The following is an 18,128-nucleotide window of genomic DNA, read 5'->3' on the forward strand; positions in this document are numbered from 1 at the left end:
ACTTTCCTCATCATTAATCTCCTTGGGAGCTATAGTCTTACTGGCTGCTTGGTGTCTGATTCTTTAACCCACCTCAAGGCCAGTGGCTTTGTCTTCTGTTTGGGACTAGAGCATCAACCCTGCAATGAACATTCCCATCTCTTGCACATCCACATGGGGCTCCTGTGGAGCTGTTGGTTAGAAGGCTGTTGTATGTGGCTTGGGATGCATGTGGGGTGCAAATGTGATGCCTCACGCTCCAAACTCTCATTCTCTAGCTCAGTGTGTTTGTATGTCCTTTCTTGTCTTGCAGCTGAGTCCGCGGCTTCTCTACCATCCCTAAACAACAGAACCATCAGCCCCGACCCTTTCGACTCTCAGTCCCTGACCATTGCCTCCAGCAAGCCCAGCAGTGCCCAGAAAACTCCTGAGTCCTTCCTGGGCCCCAATGCGGCCCTGGTGAACTTAGATTCACTGGTGACCAAGCCCACCCTACCAGCCCAGTCCCTCAACCCTTTCCTGGCACCAGGTATGCACTCTGCAAGGGGTTCTTTGACTTCTGCCTTACTCCTGAAATCCTCTCCTCTCTTTGATGAGTTCCTCAGAGGTCCTCCTGGTATGGTGAGGGGGCAGCCTCACAGCTAGGAAGGAATGGAGGTGCCAGGATGGGCCCAAGGTCATGGAGGTAGGAGGAAGCTATGAGTTAAGGGGAAGGTATGAGCAGAAGCACCCCTTCTCTCAGTTGAGAGTTCCCTTAAGCTTAGAGCCTGACACGGGGACTCAAGTGACATCTCTGAGCAAGCTAGGAGAAAGATGCGTATTGGAAGTAGGGAGAACCTTTTTTTGTTTGTTGTCCATGTCCACACTTTATAGGGGGAAAAGTAATTGAGCCTGATAACACAAGCTCTTTCACAAGAACCAAGCATCCACCCTTCTCCTGGAGCCCCACCTTCCCCCTCCAGTTCAGTCTAAAGCTCAGCTTTACTCCTTCCAGAGCTCTGTTGGTTGCAGGGAGTGCCCTAATCTCTTGATTTAGTGTGAGGCCACTAACTGCCCTGACATATTTTTATCTCAACCACAAGGAGCCCCTTAACATTCCCCAAACCGACTGTGTCTTCCTTCTCTGTATGCATACTGTTTCCTTTGTCTAGGAGGTCCTCCCTCCCTGAGTTCTTAAACACTCAGGTCAGATGACCCATACTTGGAAAACCCTCCAGCTCCTACAGATTCCTTCACAGCGCCTGGGTCTCAGAACATGGGACAGCCATGTCAATATGTGCATCACGGAGAAAACCAACCAAAACCAAATTCAACTACCATCCATTGGATTCCAGCTCACAGCAATACTATTAGACATACTGGAACTACCCCTTGGGGTTTCAGAAATCTTTATGGGAACAGAAAGCCTTACCTTTCTCCCACGGAAAGGTTGGTGGGTTCAAACTACTGACCTTACAGTTAGCAGTCCAACATGTAACCCACTATGCTATCAGGGCTCCTTGCCTAGGAAAGTAGGCTCTGAATAGCTGGGGGTGTGCATCCTGACAGAGGATGATGACTAGGCATCAGGTGAAGGTTGGCACTTTGAGGCTTCAAAACTGGAGCAGAGTGGTTGTTCCCATGGCAGGGACACAGTCGTCCTTTTCTCCTTGGAACTCTTCCTGGGGTGAAGCTAGATTGAAACCCAGGGCCCCAAGCTAGTGTTGGGCCTGTCCTTGCCCCAGTGTGGCTCCTGCCTTTGTCCAACAACCCATTGAGAGGTCCATAACCAGTCTGCCTGGGATTCTCCACGAGCACTATCAGGGTTGTAGGCAGCTTTTCAGTCTGCAAATAGCCTCTGGTCCCTGTGACCACAGGTGGAGCCATGACAGTGCTTCTATATCTCTGGGGCCACTGAATTGCCCAGGCTACACAGGCAATGCAGTCAGCTGTGGAATCAGAGTCAGATTGGCAGTCCTGGTGTTGATCATTTTTGGCTGGAAGCTTTCCAGCAAGTTACTGCTCTAACGGATGGTTACTTTGTTAAGGTTCCTTTGTGAGCTAGAGCCTCATCCTTGCTGTGGGTTACATTGGCAGCATTCTTAGGTACCTATCTGTATAAGCTGACCAGTACTGGCAGCTCTGCGTTTTTTGGAAGCATATCAGTAGATGCTTTGGCTAAAAGGAGGAAAGCTTTCTGAGGCAAGACATAGCTTAGAAATGCTGGTTAGACAAGGTACTCTCAGGTCTTTATTGTAGGGTCCCTAGGCCTGCAAGATTCCCACGTATAGCTCCTCTCTTATTTCCCATGCCCTTTTGGTCCCAGGGCACAGCAGCACTAGTAGGCACCATCTCTAGCTATTTGGTTGCTGGAGGGGTCATCTCAGGGGCTATGCAGCCATTGATGCCTCTTCAAGCATGTGGCCACAGCAAGTCAGGGACTCCACATAGCCATATCTCCTCATCCCAGTGGGGCTTCACTTTTTATGCAGGTGGTTGTAAGCATGTGCCTGGGCTTAGCACCACTGAAAACCCTGCAAGGACCATCCAAACCGTGGTGTCTGTGCTGGCGTGGGTGGCCCTCTGCTTCTCACAGTTTTGGGAACATGTTGTCATAACAATTCTGCCTACTGTGCTCTCTCTCCAGGTCTAGCAGCAGCCTCAGCTCCCATCAACCCTTTCCAGGTGAACCAACCCCAGCCACTGACATTGAATCAGCTTCGAGGAAGTCCTGTCCCAGCGCCCAGTACATCTTTTGGGCCCAGCCCAGCTGTGGATCCCCTGGCAAATACCACGGTCCCTGCAGCTCCACCCTCAACTCTGAGCAGCAGTGGTTCCTCATTGACCCCACTGGGCTCTGTAGCAATGAATGTGGTGGGCAACGCCAGCATCTCCCCATCCGCTGCAGCCCCAGCTTCTGGTACAACCAACCCTTTCCTCCTCTAGTGCACAGATGTAGGACTGCCTGGAGTGGTGCTTGAAACTTCTGTGCCCAAAGGTGTGGATGAGGACCGTGTGCTCCATGGACTGTCTATGAGCTCTGAAAGATAAGGACATCCCGCTCCAGATGCCAGAGAACTGCCCTTGCAATCCAGCTCTCTCAAGTTTCAGTCATTGGAGCTTCACACAACCCATGGGGCCTCAGTGCTCCTGTAGGCTGCAGTCTGCTCAGTCAGGGGAGGACCAGCTTGATTCAGCTATGGCTGCCTTCTCCCAAGCACCTACCCTGATACCACTAGGGATGTATCTGCTGGACTCCTTGAGGCCCTCTGAGGAGGAATAAAGTTGTCAGTGTTACTGAGCAACTCTTGGACCTTGGCAGCCACAGGCCACAGGCTGTGGCCTCATCTCTGCCCAGGCAGGCTGGGCATAGGTTGGAGGGAGCCTCTTGCCTGTCTGCAGACAAGGTGTCTTAGGAGTGGTTGTGCATATTTTACTTTATTTGACTCACTTGTGAGTTCAAATTAAGCACAATCACTGTGGGGCAACTCTTTAATTAAATCCACTACAGCAAGTTTTAAAACTAACCTGAGTATAACCCTGCTCTTTGGCTATATGCTTGTATACATTTGCACATATTTTGTTTAGTACAGTTTCATATTTGAGTTTGCAGAATTATCTAATAATCCTTTTTTGGCTAATATTTTTATAGTGTGGTTCTTATTTAATTGTCTAGTTTTGATATAATTGATCAGGTCTGGCTGAATTAAGATATTGGGCACGTTGTCATTTTAATAATTGAAATCCTCTTATTTATGGTTTTAACTCTAAGAAAATTGTAAAAGGAGACATTTGGGGTTGGGGAATGCCTTACAGAAAAACTAGAGAAATTTTTTCTGACTTTATAAGGGAAAAAATGAATTTGATTACATACAAAAGATTATGTTTATTTGAAAAAACCAAACCACAGCAACAAAAAAAGCTGGCTTCCAGTTGCCTTTTCTTTCATTCTTTTTTGGTGAATTCCCAAATAGATAAACTTTTAGCCTTTTTGGCTAGGTCCTGACAGAGAGGCTACTTTTCTTACTGACATGCCAATATCTGAAAGAGAAAAACAAATCTAATATATGAATGTGATTTACCAGTTTTTAATCAACTTTTTTTTTAATTAAAGGCATGCACAGATTAACGAGGACTTTTGTTTACCATGGAATCTGAAATTGCAACCTCTTTAACCCAATGTGTTGGTTGATGCTCGGGTTAAACACTCTCCCCCAGGCTGGGACAGGTTTGAAGGACCAGGCAGGCCCTGATCCTCCCATTTGCCCATTCCTAATACATGTTGTTGACTTAAAAATAATGTTATCTCTTACTTTGGAGAGGAAGGAAAATGGATTCCCAAACTGGGTAGATGTTTAAATAAGCATCATCATCTCCGTCTTACAGCTTCTTGCCTTCCTCATCCATGCCCCTACCCACATTCCCCAGTCAACATAAAGACATTATTCAGTCACATATTAAGATAACAGGAGGCCTGCTTCTCCCCACTTTAGCCCCTCCCCCTTGAGGAAGAGGCAGAGCTCTCCTTACCTTCTGAGGTAGTCTGACCCTCAGCATGGGTCACAGGTGAGCTTCAAAATGGTCTCTGGGCCTTGATTCAGAGTTGCTTTATCAAGCAAACCACCCTCTTAAAGCATGCATTATGTTAGTTCTCTTGAAGTTCTTTCCACCCATCACAAGCTGACCAGAGCCACTCTAAACTCTACCAGGTCACATTGCCTAGAGTTCCTAACCAAACCATCCCCTACCAATCCAGGGCTGGACTAAGGTGGCAGGGCTCCTGGCATTCTTCCTATCTGGTTTTGTTCAAGAATAGAGCATCTGGTCTCCTGCCTGGAAAGATGGGGGCACAGTAGGGTATGGGGTAGATTCCCTGAGAAGGTATCTTTACCCAAGTGGTATGGGACTTAGGCTGGCCTTATAGACTGGCAAGCCTAACTTGACTACTTGGGTTAACAATTCCATGGTAACAAGAATCTGACAGGGCTCAGAGGCCCCAACATCTTATTTATCATCTATTACTACTATTACCCTTCACCTGTCTTCTGTACCAGGTCCAGAAGCACACTGTCTCTATCCTTACTACACCGATCATGAGTGTACATAGCTGCTGATGTCCCCGATGAGCGTAGTGGGAGGATCCCCATGGGCCCCTCTGTACTAGGATCAGTAGCTGGCTTTGAGCTTGTGTTGACTTGATACTTTATAAAGAACCCACAGCCTACCACTTACAGACTGAATGTGTGACTATCATGAGCCATTGGCTCCTGACCGACAAAGGGACAGATCTGTGGCAACTGAGGGACAGAAACTTTCTAGACAGAAGCTAGGAGCTGGCAGGCTGGTAGAAGTTAACACAAGAGGCACAGACAGGATGAGGTAGATGGAGGGATGGCTAGAGGCCAGGAGAATCCTGAGCGTGGGTCCTCTGCTAAGCTGCCAGCACCACTCCTGGGCTAGCTCTGTAACTTACGTCCTATAAACCCCAAAGCTCGGCTCCTAATGTCCATTCGAGACAAGAAATAGCTCAATTGCTGGCTTGGAGGACTCTGGGCAGGCGCCAAGGAAACGTCCAAAAAGAGTTTGCTCTAAAGCATTGGGGGTTGATAGTAAAGGATGTCCTTCCAAAACAGGTCATATGAGAGAAAAGGAGGGGTGAGTTAACACCAGGTCCTGCTGCGGTAGCCAGCCTCCACATTTTGGTGCACTCACTAGACCCAGTGCCTAAGTAGCAGTCTTCCAGGCACAGCGGCTCAGGGACTAGGCTGTGTTTCTCTCATGACAGCCATCTTCAGCAAGTGGCTATGAAGATGGCTGTCTAAGGGCATGAAGGGTTGGGTGTACAGAAATTTCTGGGCCAGGCCTGGAAGGGTGTGCATTTCTTCCACAATACCCCAGTGTCAGCTGGTCCAGAGGCACCATTAAAGCACAAAGAGGGGAAGTGGAGATAAGTGGTCAGCACATGATCAACCGCTCACTGCCAAATATTTTGTTTAATTCCTCTACCCCTCACTATGCCATGCAGTCCATATGCCCTCCCCAAAAGGATATGTCCTAAGCACAGCCCTTCCCAACCCCCATCCCGATCTCTGCACCTAACTCATGTCACATTCTTTCTAAGGGGTGCACTGTCTGCTTCCACCTCACCCCTGGCTAGTACTGCCTGTATACTTCAAAGTCACCTTATCTCTGTCCCCAGTAAGTCATGGAGCAGGATGGGCAGCCACACAACAGACTCCATTTACAAAAGCAGTGCTTGTATTTGGCTACATGGAAAAGGTCCCAACTATGTGCCGGGGTGTTACTTTGTTTTCATTGGGGGATCACTTAAACACTATTCTCACTGCCCCAGACTCTCCCTTCTGGGGGACAGTTCATCTTTTTCTATGTCCCATGGTCACAGTGAAGGTGGGTACTAGAGCACTTTCCTTGGGACCCATATATTCCTCAGCTTGTGTACCTAGTGGACAGTTAGGGATCTGTGTTAAGTGAGTCAGAGACCTTAGTCCAGGCTCATAATTCTTTTGGGAAGATAATTCCCTCTTAAAGTTGATAATCTTGTCTCTTTACTGTTAATCAACTCTATGTGCAAATAATTGTCGTTAGTTGGGTTAGGCTGTCACTTGTTTGACCCTGTGTCCCACTTTAGTCTGCTAGAGTACATCATTGGAACATTAACAAGCAGAGGCTTGGGAAACCCTTGCAACCTGTGGCCTCTTTTCTTGGGGTGCTCCCACTAGGCATCCAGCTGTCATGGTATAAAAAGCCTGGCCACCTGGAGAGGCCATTCAGAGAATAAAGTGCTCTTGTCAGCAATTCCAGACAGGTTCTCAGACAACTGCCAGCCATGGCACATCCGAGTTGACACAGATTAATGTAGCCCCAGTCAACATCGTGGCACAATACCACCCAGCTGAGCCCAGTCACCCTAGAATCATGAGACATGGTGACTGCTTCAAGCTACAAAACTTTGGGGCACTTTGTCAAACAGCAATAGGTAATTTAAAACATATGCACGAAAAAATACTTCCTGGACATTAAAGGAAACAAAAAGTTGCCATCAAGTCCATTCTAACTCATGGTTGACACCATGTGTATTTTGAACTATGCGCTTGGGGTTTTCAGGGGCAGAATTTTTGAAGTACATCACCAGGTTTTCTTCCTAGATGTAAGTCTGCTTTACTTCCTTATTCCCAAGGACATCTGGAGCAGTGGCCTCCTTAAGGCCGAGTTAGGTTGTTCAAATATTTTTACTAGACTTTTATTGTTAAAGCATTGTTTAATTTTCTCTATTCCTGTTCTGAGTTCGAGACTCAGTCTTGCGTTTAAACTTTGGATACAGAAAATTCTTGATTCTTGTGTTTCATTCTGCTTTCCAAATGCAGCCGACAAGAACCAACACACATCGTTAACATCCTATCATCCTTTCACCTGATAGCTATTGTCTGGGTAGGCACATAAGCTGTCGCCCAAGTTAACACAAGTGATTTAATCTAATGTTTTATACATGGGTCAGCCAAGTCTACTTATATTTTTCTTCCCGGCTATCCAACTGCAAAAACATAAGTACTCCTGATAGCAATTTCCATGATCAGTTTCTGGGTGGTACAAATGGTTAACACACCTCAATATATCTCGAGAAGATCTGGTGATCTACTGAAAAACCAGTCATTGGGAACCCTGTGGAGCCAGTTGTGCTTTCACACTTCAGATCACCCATTTTCAAAATCTACTCCATAGCAACAGGTACCAATAGAATAGAATAGGTTATTTAGGAACAAAGAAGCCCCAGATTCACACACAATTTTCTCATAAATGTCTCATAGGGATATACCTGGCAGCACCCCTCCAAGAAGTTACTCAGTAATCCAGGCTTCTCCCTTATGATCCATAAGCCTATCATATCAATATCTAGCCCACAGGATGAGTGGAAAAATACGGACCTTCTGTGTGAGCTTTTTAATGAGTCACATCTAGAACATCTTTTCACCCTTAATTTCTTTGGCCAGAACTACTCACATAGATCCCATGATACAAGTAGTCTTACTGTTGTTCCAGGTGGAGAATGAAATGGTTTGGTGAACATACAGTTTCACCGTACACATTGATGACCTGGGACGTGACCTACGTCACACACCTCACCTGTTCATTAACTGGTCACTATGTCCACCTTTCTCCCCACTTACCAGGCACATACACAGATTTCGGCCTCAAAAGTTCCTAACTGTAGCATTGCTGTGGACCTTGTTAGAGGTTAGGTAAGCCTTGGTCCACACTAGCAGGGGCCACCTAAGATTGTGCATTTCAATTGTGTATGTCAACGTTACTCGGAAGAAAGCATAATGGAGAACAAAGACTAAACTCTAGTTAATGATAAGTACGCTGAAACATTCTGAGGGTAATATGCCTACCATTTCTTTTGAAATGCACAAAAAATAGGATGCAACAATGGAGTGATGGAAATATAAGTAATTAGATGGGGGCAGAGGGGGGGAATACATTAAAAATGTAATGGTAGGCTTAAGATAGTACCTGTGTGGCTGTTGAAAAGTTTTAAAATAAATTATTGCAGCAAAGTGAAGGGGTGACCCACTAAGCTGCAGTCGGTAGTGGATGGGACATCACTCACCTGTGAATGAAGGACAGGATAGGATAAGGGGTCAAGGGAGGGTCGGGGCACTGCTGGCATGTCTCAAAACTGACATCGAGTTGATTCCAACTCATAGTGACCTCTACAGCTCTTAGCAGGTAGAAATAAGGAAACGGACTGAAGAGGCACCTCAAGTTCCACAATAAGGGTTGACCAAGAAATGGAGTATTTTCTAGAGCAGTGGTTCTCAAGCTTCCTAATGCCACGACCCTTTAATACAGTTCCTCATGTGGTGACCCCCAACCATAAAATTATTTTGTTGCTACTTCATAACTATAATTTTGCTACTGTTATGAATTGGGCAACCCCTGCGAAAGAGTCGTTCGGCGCCCATTGGGGTCACCACCCTCAAGTTGAAAACTGCTGATCTAGAGCGGCTGGAGTTTTGTTTGTTGTTAGAGCAAGCCCACCACACCTGATTGATGTGAATGAGCCTGCCGAGGGGAAAAGACGTGCTTGAGAAATGCATATCCTATCCTTGAGAAGCCAGAGAGGTGGGGGGACTGCCTTATGCAGGATCAGAAATAAATAAAGAAATGTGGTACTGACATGAGGAACTTTTTCAATAGTTCCTGTTTCCTAGCTGCAGGGAGTAAGCCAAGGGTAGTAAGAGTAGTACTGATGTTCTGAAAAACAGCAATGTGGAAGCAATTGCTCAAAGAAGAGGGTGGGGTGGGGAGTGGCAGCATGTACTAGGACAGTGGGATTACCTGTAGAGTGGACACCTGAGGCCTGACCTGCAGACTGAGCAACAGGTGGTTCTTGTTATTATGTTTGGGTGTTGCCAGGTGAATATGGGGCTGGGGAAAAATACAGGAGTCTATGAATCAATGCATGTAAATGGTGACCAGATACTTCAAACTTGGCAGGGAGAAAAGGTCTGGTGGTAGGTTGGTGTCTTGGCTTTTTGAAAGGAACAGTGTAGTGTGGAGAGGGCACCCAGAATGAAGAGCCCAGTGTGGGGAGGTGATGATCTGGTTGGGGATGCCCAAGTCTAGATTCTGGAGGCAACTGTCACTAGAAATGAGTCCGAACACAGAAGTGGGTAGCTGTTAAGGGGTGGAGGCCAAGTTCTATGTGGACAGTGATGTGGCCAGTAGTCAAAGGTAAAGATGGGGCATGAGGCAGTCCAGTCCCTGTGACCAGGAGTCAGTGGTATAGTCTGGCTATAGGGAGCTGAATGGGGGTGGGGGGAGAGGGGAGAGCCATTCTTGAAATGTTAATAAGAGACAAAGAGCATACATCTGAGCCTAGGTACATAGGATGCAAGCTGGCTACAGGGCTCAGTAAAGTCTGGAAGGTCAAGGGAAATTTCCCCTCCCAAGATTGAGGGCCAGGATCACAATGCTTCTGGTAGCTGCTGACAAGTAAGTGAGATCAAGGGTACAACAGGTTTGTCCCCACAGTATTATTTCAGTGAGTTGGAGCCTAGCCAGACAGGTTTTCTACTGTCCCCTCAAGTGTCTGCTAGATATAAAGCTTTGGGGTTAAGGGTAAGGTGACCAGACATCCTGCTTTTTGTGGGACAATGCCGCTTTTTGGAAAGAATGCACAAGCTAGGGAAGGGTCTATTTGGTCTATATAGACCAAATTTTTAATCAAAATCCCCCCACCCCCACCTCCTGGTCAATGGTGTCCCGCTTTAAATCTGGTCACCTTAGTTAAGGGGTGAGTCCAGCTTTGCACTGGGATATGGTTGACCGAAGCTGACATTCCCATCAGAGTGACCAGGGGACCTGTATGCTGGAAGAGATTGACTCCACAACATGGGCACAGCCTCCTGGGCATGAGGCCAAGACAAGTGAGCGGGGCTAGAGGGGCTCACCTCTCCAGGCCAAGGTTGGCAGAACTGGGGCTCTGGCAAATAGCTCTTGCCTCTTGGAGGCCACCAGCCCCTCAGCTAAGAAAAGCTGGCAGTCCCTGGGCACAATGGCTTGGCAATGCTGGGCCTAGGGAATTACCTATGTTCAATACCTCCTGCTTCTAAGAGGGCCTAGTGGCCACAGTAGTGAGAGGCTGCAAAGAAACGCATGTGTAAAATCAGAGCTCATGGCCTAGTTAGCTCTGGTACCTCAAGTGTATTTGCTCCGGGGCATCACCCATCCCCAGATAGGCTCCATCTCCTGACTGCCCCAAAATACTGCCTGAGGGATAACACACCCTGCTTTAAGAAGTTTGTGCATTTCTTCATGCCCACTGTGTGTGAGCACCTGGGCTTAGGAGCACTAATGCTGGGACACAAAGGGTTTTGTGATGGTCAAGAATGGCTGCCCCGCCCAACAGGGAAGGTGCTAAGGGGAGAGAAACTTTAAGCCAACATATCTAGAAATGTGACACTTTATTATATAAAAACACTTTTCCAAAGGCTATGCTTCTAATCCATTAAATGGGCAGCAATGAGGAGAACCAGTGGGTCTTCAATGCCTGATGGGGGGCAACAGCTAAGGCCTTCGCTAGAGGATGTTCTGGGGCTGGTTGGGTGTCAAGATACCCTGTGAGTCCACAGGCCCGGTGTCATAGCCCAGCTTCTTCATGTCCTTGGTGACCACGTTGAAGAGGAGGGTGATGAAGCCTTGGGAGCGGACTCGAGTCACTGGGGACAGAGGGTGGCATGTCAACAGGGCCAGGGCAGTGGGGGGTGGGCGTGGGGTGGAGGGGCTAATAAATGCTCAATCTCGGTGCTCTCTTTTGTACCATGAGGCAACAAGATGGGGATGGGAATGATCATGGAAGACCCCTGGTGCCCACACCTGGAAAATACAATAAGGGAAATTCCTGGGACCCTTGCCCATATGGCAACAACTTCCATATACCCATCCCTGTTATTCACCCGCCGACTATTTCCTTGGGCCACTAGCTCCTGCCTAGACTCCAACATGACTATAAAGTGGGGGCTTAGGATGTCAAACTTTACCTTCTCGGCCTTCACCCTGAGCCACCACCTTGGGGTCTGTGTACTCTGGCCGCCGTCCCATGAACCAGCTAGGAAAACAGGACATAAATGGAGTGAGCAAGGACCCTGGTCTAAAGTCCACTGGACATGGGTTCTCTCATAATCTCAGAAACTGGTAATCCCCCAATCCTAACCTGCCTGCATCTACCCTTTCTACTCATCTGAAATGTGGGTCAACCAGAAACAGGAGCCTGCTGGGTTTGGCTGTGGTGCTCCCAAGCCTCATATGTCCCACAGGCCCAACACTAGCTTTTCTCCACTGCCCTACCTCCTGACCTTTCCCCAGGCCCTGTCTTTACCCGCCACTTCCTTCAGTTGAATGCTCAGTTTTCCCACTACCATCCTCTTTGTGGACTCACTATGGATACCGAGTGTGATGCTGGGCTAGGGTCAGGTTCGACCTAAACTCAAGTGGAAATCCCAGAAAGGTGACAAAACTGAAGCAAAGGAGAGTGACAAAGAGAAGCAGGGACACTGTTAGGCAGGCTACCAGCTAAGCTTGGTAGACTCCAGCTTACCCTGAAAGGTCAGCCAGTTGTGGGCAGATTTGGGATTAGATATGGGCTCCCTACCTTTGCTTTTTTATAGTATGAGACCCAAAGCAGGTCATTTTTCCATTTTGGAACCCTAACAGTCTGTGAAATTGGGTGGGGTGTGCGTGAATGGTGGCATCTGTCTCATGAGTGAAGCTCCTCTGTAGCCTGCCACTAAAAACACTGACTTCACCACCCAAAACTCACCCGGGATACCCCTACCCATGGATCATATCACATCACTGACTACTTTTATACTCTAAAGGCCACAATCCATCAACGAGAGCTGGCTCACTTAGTTCTTGGTCACAGAGGTTCAGGGAAGGTCCAGGATAGCAGATGTTACCCAGCCCATGGAAGGCAGACCCTTTTTCAGAGCAGTGCCATACTTCTCGCATAACCAAGCCAGAAAAATATAGGTGCACTATCCTAAAGGCTTGGTCTTCCTGTCTGGGGCTGGTGTCAGGGTCTCTGAGGTGAACAGTGCCATCTGGCACAAGGGCTGCTAAGTTTCTGGAAAATAACCTCAGGTTCTTCTGCGTACCCCTCCAAGCCCTGGCCTTGTGTGGGAGCAGCTCCCCAACATCCCATTAGCAAGTTCCTGCCAGGGCACTCTTCTGACCCAGGAGTCAGTGCAGGCAAGGGGTCCCCTGGGAGATGCAGCCCAGAGGGCTCCAGGGGGAGTGAGAGTGGGACCAGGCCCCCGGATAGTGCACCTTGCCTGTACCTTACTTCCAAACATCCCTGTCCAACTGGCAGGGAGCCTGGGAGGTGGCAGAACTCCAGCAACAGTCCTCTGTGTCATCCCTCTGTCACCCTGAGATGTGCCTAGTGGTTTGCATCAGGGGAAGGACATGGCCTACCTTGTTGCTATGAGAAGACTACACTGGAGAGGCTATAATGGGCTGCATGATTGCCCCAAGTCCTAATTCTTAGAGTCTTTGAATATGACTTTATTTGGATAAAGGTCTTTGGAGGTAGTCTTAAAAATCTTGATATGGGAAGATTATCCTGGATTTTTACAGTAGTCCCTAAAGTAATCACAAGTGTTTTATAAGAAAGAGGCAAAGAAAAATTTGATACAAAAGAGCCATGTGACCATGGATGCATAGATTGGAATGATGTGGTCACAAGTCAAGGGACACAGAAGGTGAGATTCTCCTCTAGAACCTTTGGAAGGAGTCCTGCTGACACTGCACATTTTGGCCAATGGGGTTTTACTACTGGCTCCACGAACTCTAAGAATACATTTTGTTTAGTTGTGGTAGTTTGTTACAGTAGCCAAAGAAGTTACAAAGTCAAGAATGGAGATGGACAGGCTGGTCAGGGTACAAAATGGACTGGGAGAAGCGTGTGAAGAGAAGAAAGTTTCTGGAGGCAGGATGAAGAGGAAGTTCTAGAGTAATGTTTCCCAAATGAGTGATACCATCCCCTGGATGGCACTTCAACAAAGAAGGGTGACTGTACCACCTAGAGTCTAGACTTGAAGTCTACAGGAGGGCTTCTTAAGCTTTCTCCACTTGCAATTCTTTTTTGTCCAAGAAATTTGCAACATTGGGCAAGCACTTGCAGAAGCACTTCCGATTCATTACACATTCAAAAACCTTTTACAATTGCTAAATTTTCCATAGACCCCCACATTCATATATGAAACCCAATTTAAGCAGCTTTGGTCTAGCGCAGTGTTTCCCAAACTGGAGCGTGCTTAAACAATCCAGCAGGGCTGCAAAATCAGATACCTAAATTTTATCCTGGATTATGGGCTATAGTACAAAGGTTTTTAATTACCGGGGGTGGGGGGTGGGGTAGGCTCACTGGAAAAGGGAGTGGTAGGCCAAGTAAGTTTGGGAAACTGCTCTAGAGCAGTGGTTCTCAACCTTCCTAATGCTGCAACCCTTTCATACAGTTTATGTTGTGATGACCCCCCCCAACCATAAAATTATTTTCGTTGCTACTTCATAACTGTCATTTTGCTACTGTTATGAATCGGCCAACCCCTGTGAAAGGGTTGTTCAACCTCCAAAGGAGTCACCACCCACAGGTTGAGAACCGCTGCTCTAGAGGGTGGCATTTAGAGAAGAGGCACCTAGGTTCTAGTCTGAATCTACAGGGTACCAGAATGTCAAGAAGGCTGAAATGTGCAGGTTCCACCTGAGTCTAGAGTCCACTACTCACTCTGATAAGACGTCATATCTGAGATGATGTCCATTAAACTGCCTTTGTGAATCACGTTCCCCATGTGGTACCCACACCCCCCACCCCTTATCCAAGGAAGACTGTTTTCATAGGGCTTGCCACACCCTCCGCACCATACTTGCTGTGTCCGGCACAAACAATGCCTTCAAGAATGAGGGCTCACTTGTCTACCAGTAAAACCCTTTCCTCAGTGAGGTTTTATGTGAGCCCAAACTGGGCCCCACATCACATCTCCCAGTAGTGCAGTTTGGGCTCAAATGGGACTGCAGCCTTTTAAAGCCCTCCCCAACCCCTATCCTCTCACATACCACCTCACCGTCTCTGACAGCCCTAGGGGATGCGTATTATCCCATCCCAGACACTTGAGCTGAAGCCAGTGGGGAGGGACAGTGCTGTCACTTCCATTCCAGGTCTCAGTGATCAATGGGGTTGGCCTTGGTGCTTATGCTATGCTCCCCTCCCTAGCTGGAACTGGCCCTGGTAGGCCCTGTTTCCCTGGTCCTGATAGCCAAACCCCATCTTAGCTGCACTGTTGGAAAACTGATGGAACCACAACTTGGATGTGTTAAGAGGTGAGAGGTGTTTCAGCTCAGTCTTTCTTTACTCTTACCTTTGAAGCATTTGTAGCTGGTCCTGGTGGCCTACTCCTGTTCTGCCTCCGATTTCTCCCATCCCACATCACCTACTTGACACATCAGCCATCTTGCTTTTCCTGACATCCTAAATATATTCTCTACTTTGTTCATGTGGATTTCTATGCCTACAATGTTCTTCCCAGGGCTGGCCCCGTAAATGTCCTCTAATCTTGGCTCAAATGTTACCTGCTTCACTTGTGACCTTCCCAGAGGCCTGCTTCACTTGTGACCTTGACCACGTACTTCTCTGAGCCTTACTCTCCTAGTGTCGATGCCACTGTGTCAATTCATCGATTTAATTCCTCTTTTTCACTGACCCAAGCATGATGTCTTTCTGCAGGAACTAGTCCCACCTGATAACAGGTCCAAAGTCCATGAGAAAAAGTATCACTCTCCTGGCTTCTAAGGAGAATCCCAGCTGCACTACTTCCAAGACACTTGTTTGTTCTGGCACTCCATGGCACTTTCAGTTTCCCTTACCAACACTGTAATTCAAAGACATCAATTCTTCTCCAATCTTCTCTATTCATTGTCAGCTTTCACATGCACATGCTGGGGTTAACTATACATGGTTGTGTTCAGAAGTGCCTTAAATCTTCACCTTGACTTCAAATTGACATCTTTGTTCTTTGATGTCCTGACTGCTGCTTTCATAGCACTGATTGTGGATCCAAGCAAAATAAAATCCGTGACTTCATTCTTTCTCCATTTAACATGCTGTTGTTTATTAGTTTAGTTGTTAAGGATTTGGGTTTTCTTTACATTGAGTTGTAATCTGTACTGAAGGCTGCAGTCCCTGATCTTCATCAAATGCTTCTAGTCCTCTTGGCTCTCAGCAAACAAGGTTGTGTCAACTGTGATCATAGATTGTGAAGGAGACTTCCTTCAATCTTTATGCTGTATTCTTCAGATATGTTCTTTAGTGATTTGTTTAGTGTACAGATGGAATAAATATGGTGAGAGGATACAACGCACGCCTTTTTTTTTTTTTTACTTTAAACTATTCTTGTTCTGTTAAAAGGAATACCTCTTGGTATTGGTCAAGGGAGAGGGAGAGCTTCCACATGACTTCAATGAAATGTTCTAGAATTCCCATTCTTTTCAATGTTATTCATAGTTTGCTTGATCCATATGGTCAAATGCTGTTGCATAGTCTATAAAACACAAGTAAACATCATTCTGGTATTTTCTGCTTTCAGTCAAGAGCCATCTGACACCAGCAATGATATCCCTTATACTGAATCTGGGTTGAATTCTGGCAGCTCCCCACTGATAATACTACTGAAATCATTTTTTAATTATCTTCAGTAAAATTTACTTGCCTGTGATATGGCTACTGTTTAATTCCATAGCCCACTGGGCCACTTTCTTTGAATTCTTTTTGACATGCTGACTCTGTGTCTTCTTTCTCTTCTTTTCCTTTTGCTGTTTATCATCGTGTTTCATATTTTGCTTAAGAATTCTTCAATATTGCAACTTGAGTGAAATTTTCAGTTCCTTCAGTTTGAGAAATACTATGTGTTCCTTTTGTTTTTAACTCCAGGTCTTTGTATATCTCAATTCAATAGTTTGTCTTCTGAAGTGCTATTTGAAATTTTCTATTGAGCTGTTTTACTCCATCATATTTTCTGTTCACTTCAGCTATTCTATGTTCAATACCAAGTTTAAGTTTTTTTCTGACATCTACTTTCCACTTTGATGTTTTCTTTCTTTCCTGTCTTTTTAATGTTTTGCTTTCTTCATGTATGATGTTCTTGATGTCATCCCACAACTCGTCTGGGCTTTGGTGTTCAATGTTATGAAATCTGGTTTTTAAATTGTGATGCTGTGGTTTATGCATTGAACTAATAGCCACAAAGTCAGTGATTCAAAGTCACTAACTGCTCTGCAGAAGAAAGAGGAGGCTGCCAATTACAAGTTTCAGAATCCCTATATGGAGTCACTGTGAGTAAAAATTGACTCCATAGCAGCAGTTTGCGTTTGAGTTTTTTATGTTTAAGATTTTATTTGGACTCTTGTGAATTGTTTTAACTTTTGTCAGCTTCAACCTGAACCTGCATATAAGCAATTGATGGTCTGGTCAAAAATAGATGCTGGCCTTGTTTTGGTTAATGACATTGAACTTCTCCAATGTCTCTTTCCACAGATGTAGTCGATTTGATTCCTGTGTATTCTATCTAGTGAGGCCCAACTGAGTAGTGTATGTTGTTGAAAAATATTATTTAGAACAAAGAAGATGTTGATCTTTCAAAATTCTATCATGTGGTCTACAATGTCATCTCTATTACCAAACCTATATTTGGCAACTACTAATCATTCCAAATTTTCACATTCCAGGCAGCAGTTCATCTTGATGCAGTCAATGCATCTTGACTGCATTTTTTAGCAATTTTAGAGGTTGGTAGAGCTCTTCAGTGTCTTTTTGGGGGCTTGGTACATAAATTTGAATAATAGTCATATGAACTGTTCTTCTTTATAGGCATATTATCCTATCACAGACAGTACTGTACTTTATGACAGGTCTTGGAATTTTCTATTTGACAATGAACTTGATGCCATTCTTCTTTGTCATTCTCAGCATAATAAACCATGATTGTCTAATTCAAAATGACCAATTCCAGTCCATTTCAGCTCAAGAATACCTAGGGCATTGATCTTTATGCATTCTATTTAATTTTTGATGTCTTCCAATTTTCCTAGATTTATACTTCCTATATTCCACATGCCAATTATTGTTTTCAGCTGTTTCTTCTCATTGGAGTCATACCACATTAGCAAGTGATAAGCTTTGCTCCACATATCATTAAGGTTGATACTACTTTGTGGAGGCATCTATCCCATCATATTTTGAGTGCCTTGTAACCTAATGCTAAAGATTTCATCTTCCAGCACTATCTCAGACAATTTCCCACTGCTTTTCAGACGGTTTTCAGTGACCCTGCTGGTATTTTAAATACTGGTGGCATAGCTTCCAGCATCACAGCAACTTGTAAGCCACCAAGTACAACAAATTTACAAGTGATGGATGTAACCATTGCTGAAACCCTGGTGGGGACTGAGCATGGTAGTGGGACAGGAGGAAAGTCAAGGGAAATAGAGGAAAGAGCTGGGAAGCAAAGGGCATTTATAGAGGTCTAGATAAAGACATGTACATAGGCAAATATATTTATATATGAGGATGGGGAAATAGATCTATGTGCACA

The 18,128-nt window shown here is 45.8% G+C and overlaps 2 protein-coding genes across 8 annotated transcripts in view; one reads left to right on the plus strand and one right to left on the minus strand.

Annotated features, from left to right (window-relative positions):
* The window catches only part of EPN2 (epsin 2), a 114,265-nt gene extending 109,082 nt beyond the window's left edge, over nt 1–5,183 (plus strand). For 3 of the 5 annotated variants that reach the window (XM_045290268.1, XM_045290270.1, XM_045290269.1), the window contains 2 exons: nt 293–508; nt 2,606–5,183. In XM_045290268.1, the coding sequence (XP_045146203.1) occupies nt 293–508; nt 2,606–2,904 (515 nt within the window). In that variant the 3' untranslated portion in view covers nt 2,905–5,183. The remainder of the gene's footprint in view (nt 1–292; nt 509–2,605) is intronic. The other 2 variants (XM_045290271.1, XM_045290272.1) reach the window with 1 other exon arrangement.
* Nucleotides 3,820–18,128, minus strand: part of B9D1 (B9 domain containing 1) — a 25,481-nt gene continuing 11,172 nt past the window's right edge. For 2 of the 3 annotated variants that reach the window (XM_004716779.2, XM_045290273.1), the window contains exons 6-7: nt 11,523–11,590; nt 10,930–11,201 (exon numbers count right to left, since the gene is read on the minus strand). In XM_004716779.2, the coding sequence (XP_004716836.1) occupies nt 11,062–11,201; nt 11,523–11,590 (208 nt within the window). In that variant the 3' untranslated portion in view covers nt 10,930–11,061. Of the gene's footprint in view, nt 4,000–10,929; nt 11,202–11,522; nt 11,591–18,128 lie in introns of those variants that run through there. The other variant, XM_045290274.1, reaches the window with a different exon arrangement.

The sequence above is a fragment of the Echinops telfairi genome, unplaced genomic scaffold, assembly GCF_000313985.2.
Source record: "Echinops telfairi isolate 266 unplaced genomic scaffold, ASM31398v2 ScPeMD7_35;HRSCAF=133_1, whole genome shotgun sequence".
In the NCBI taxonomy this organism is placed as follows: domain Eukaryota; kingdom Metazoa; phylum Chordata; class Mammalia; order Afrosoricida; family Tenrecidae; genus Echinops; species Echinops telfairi.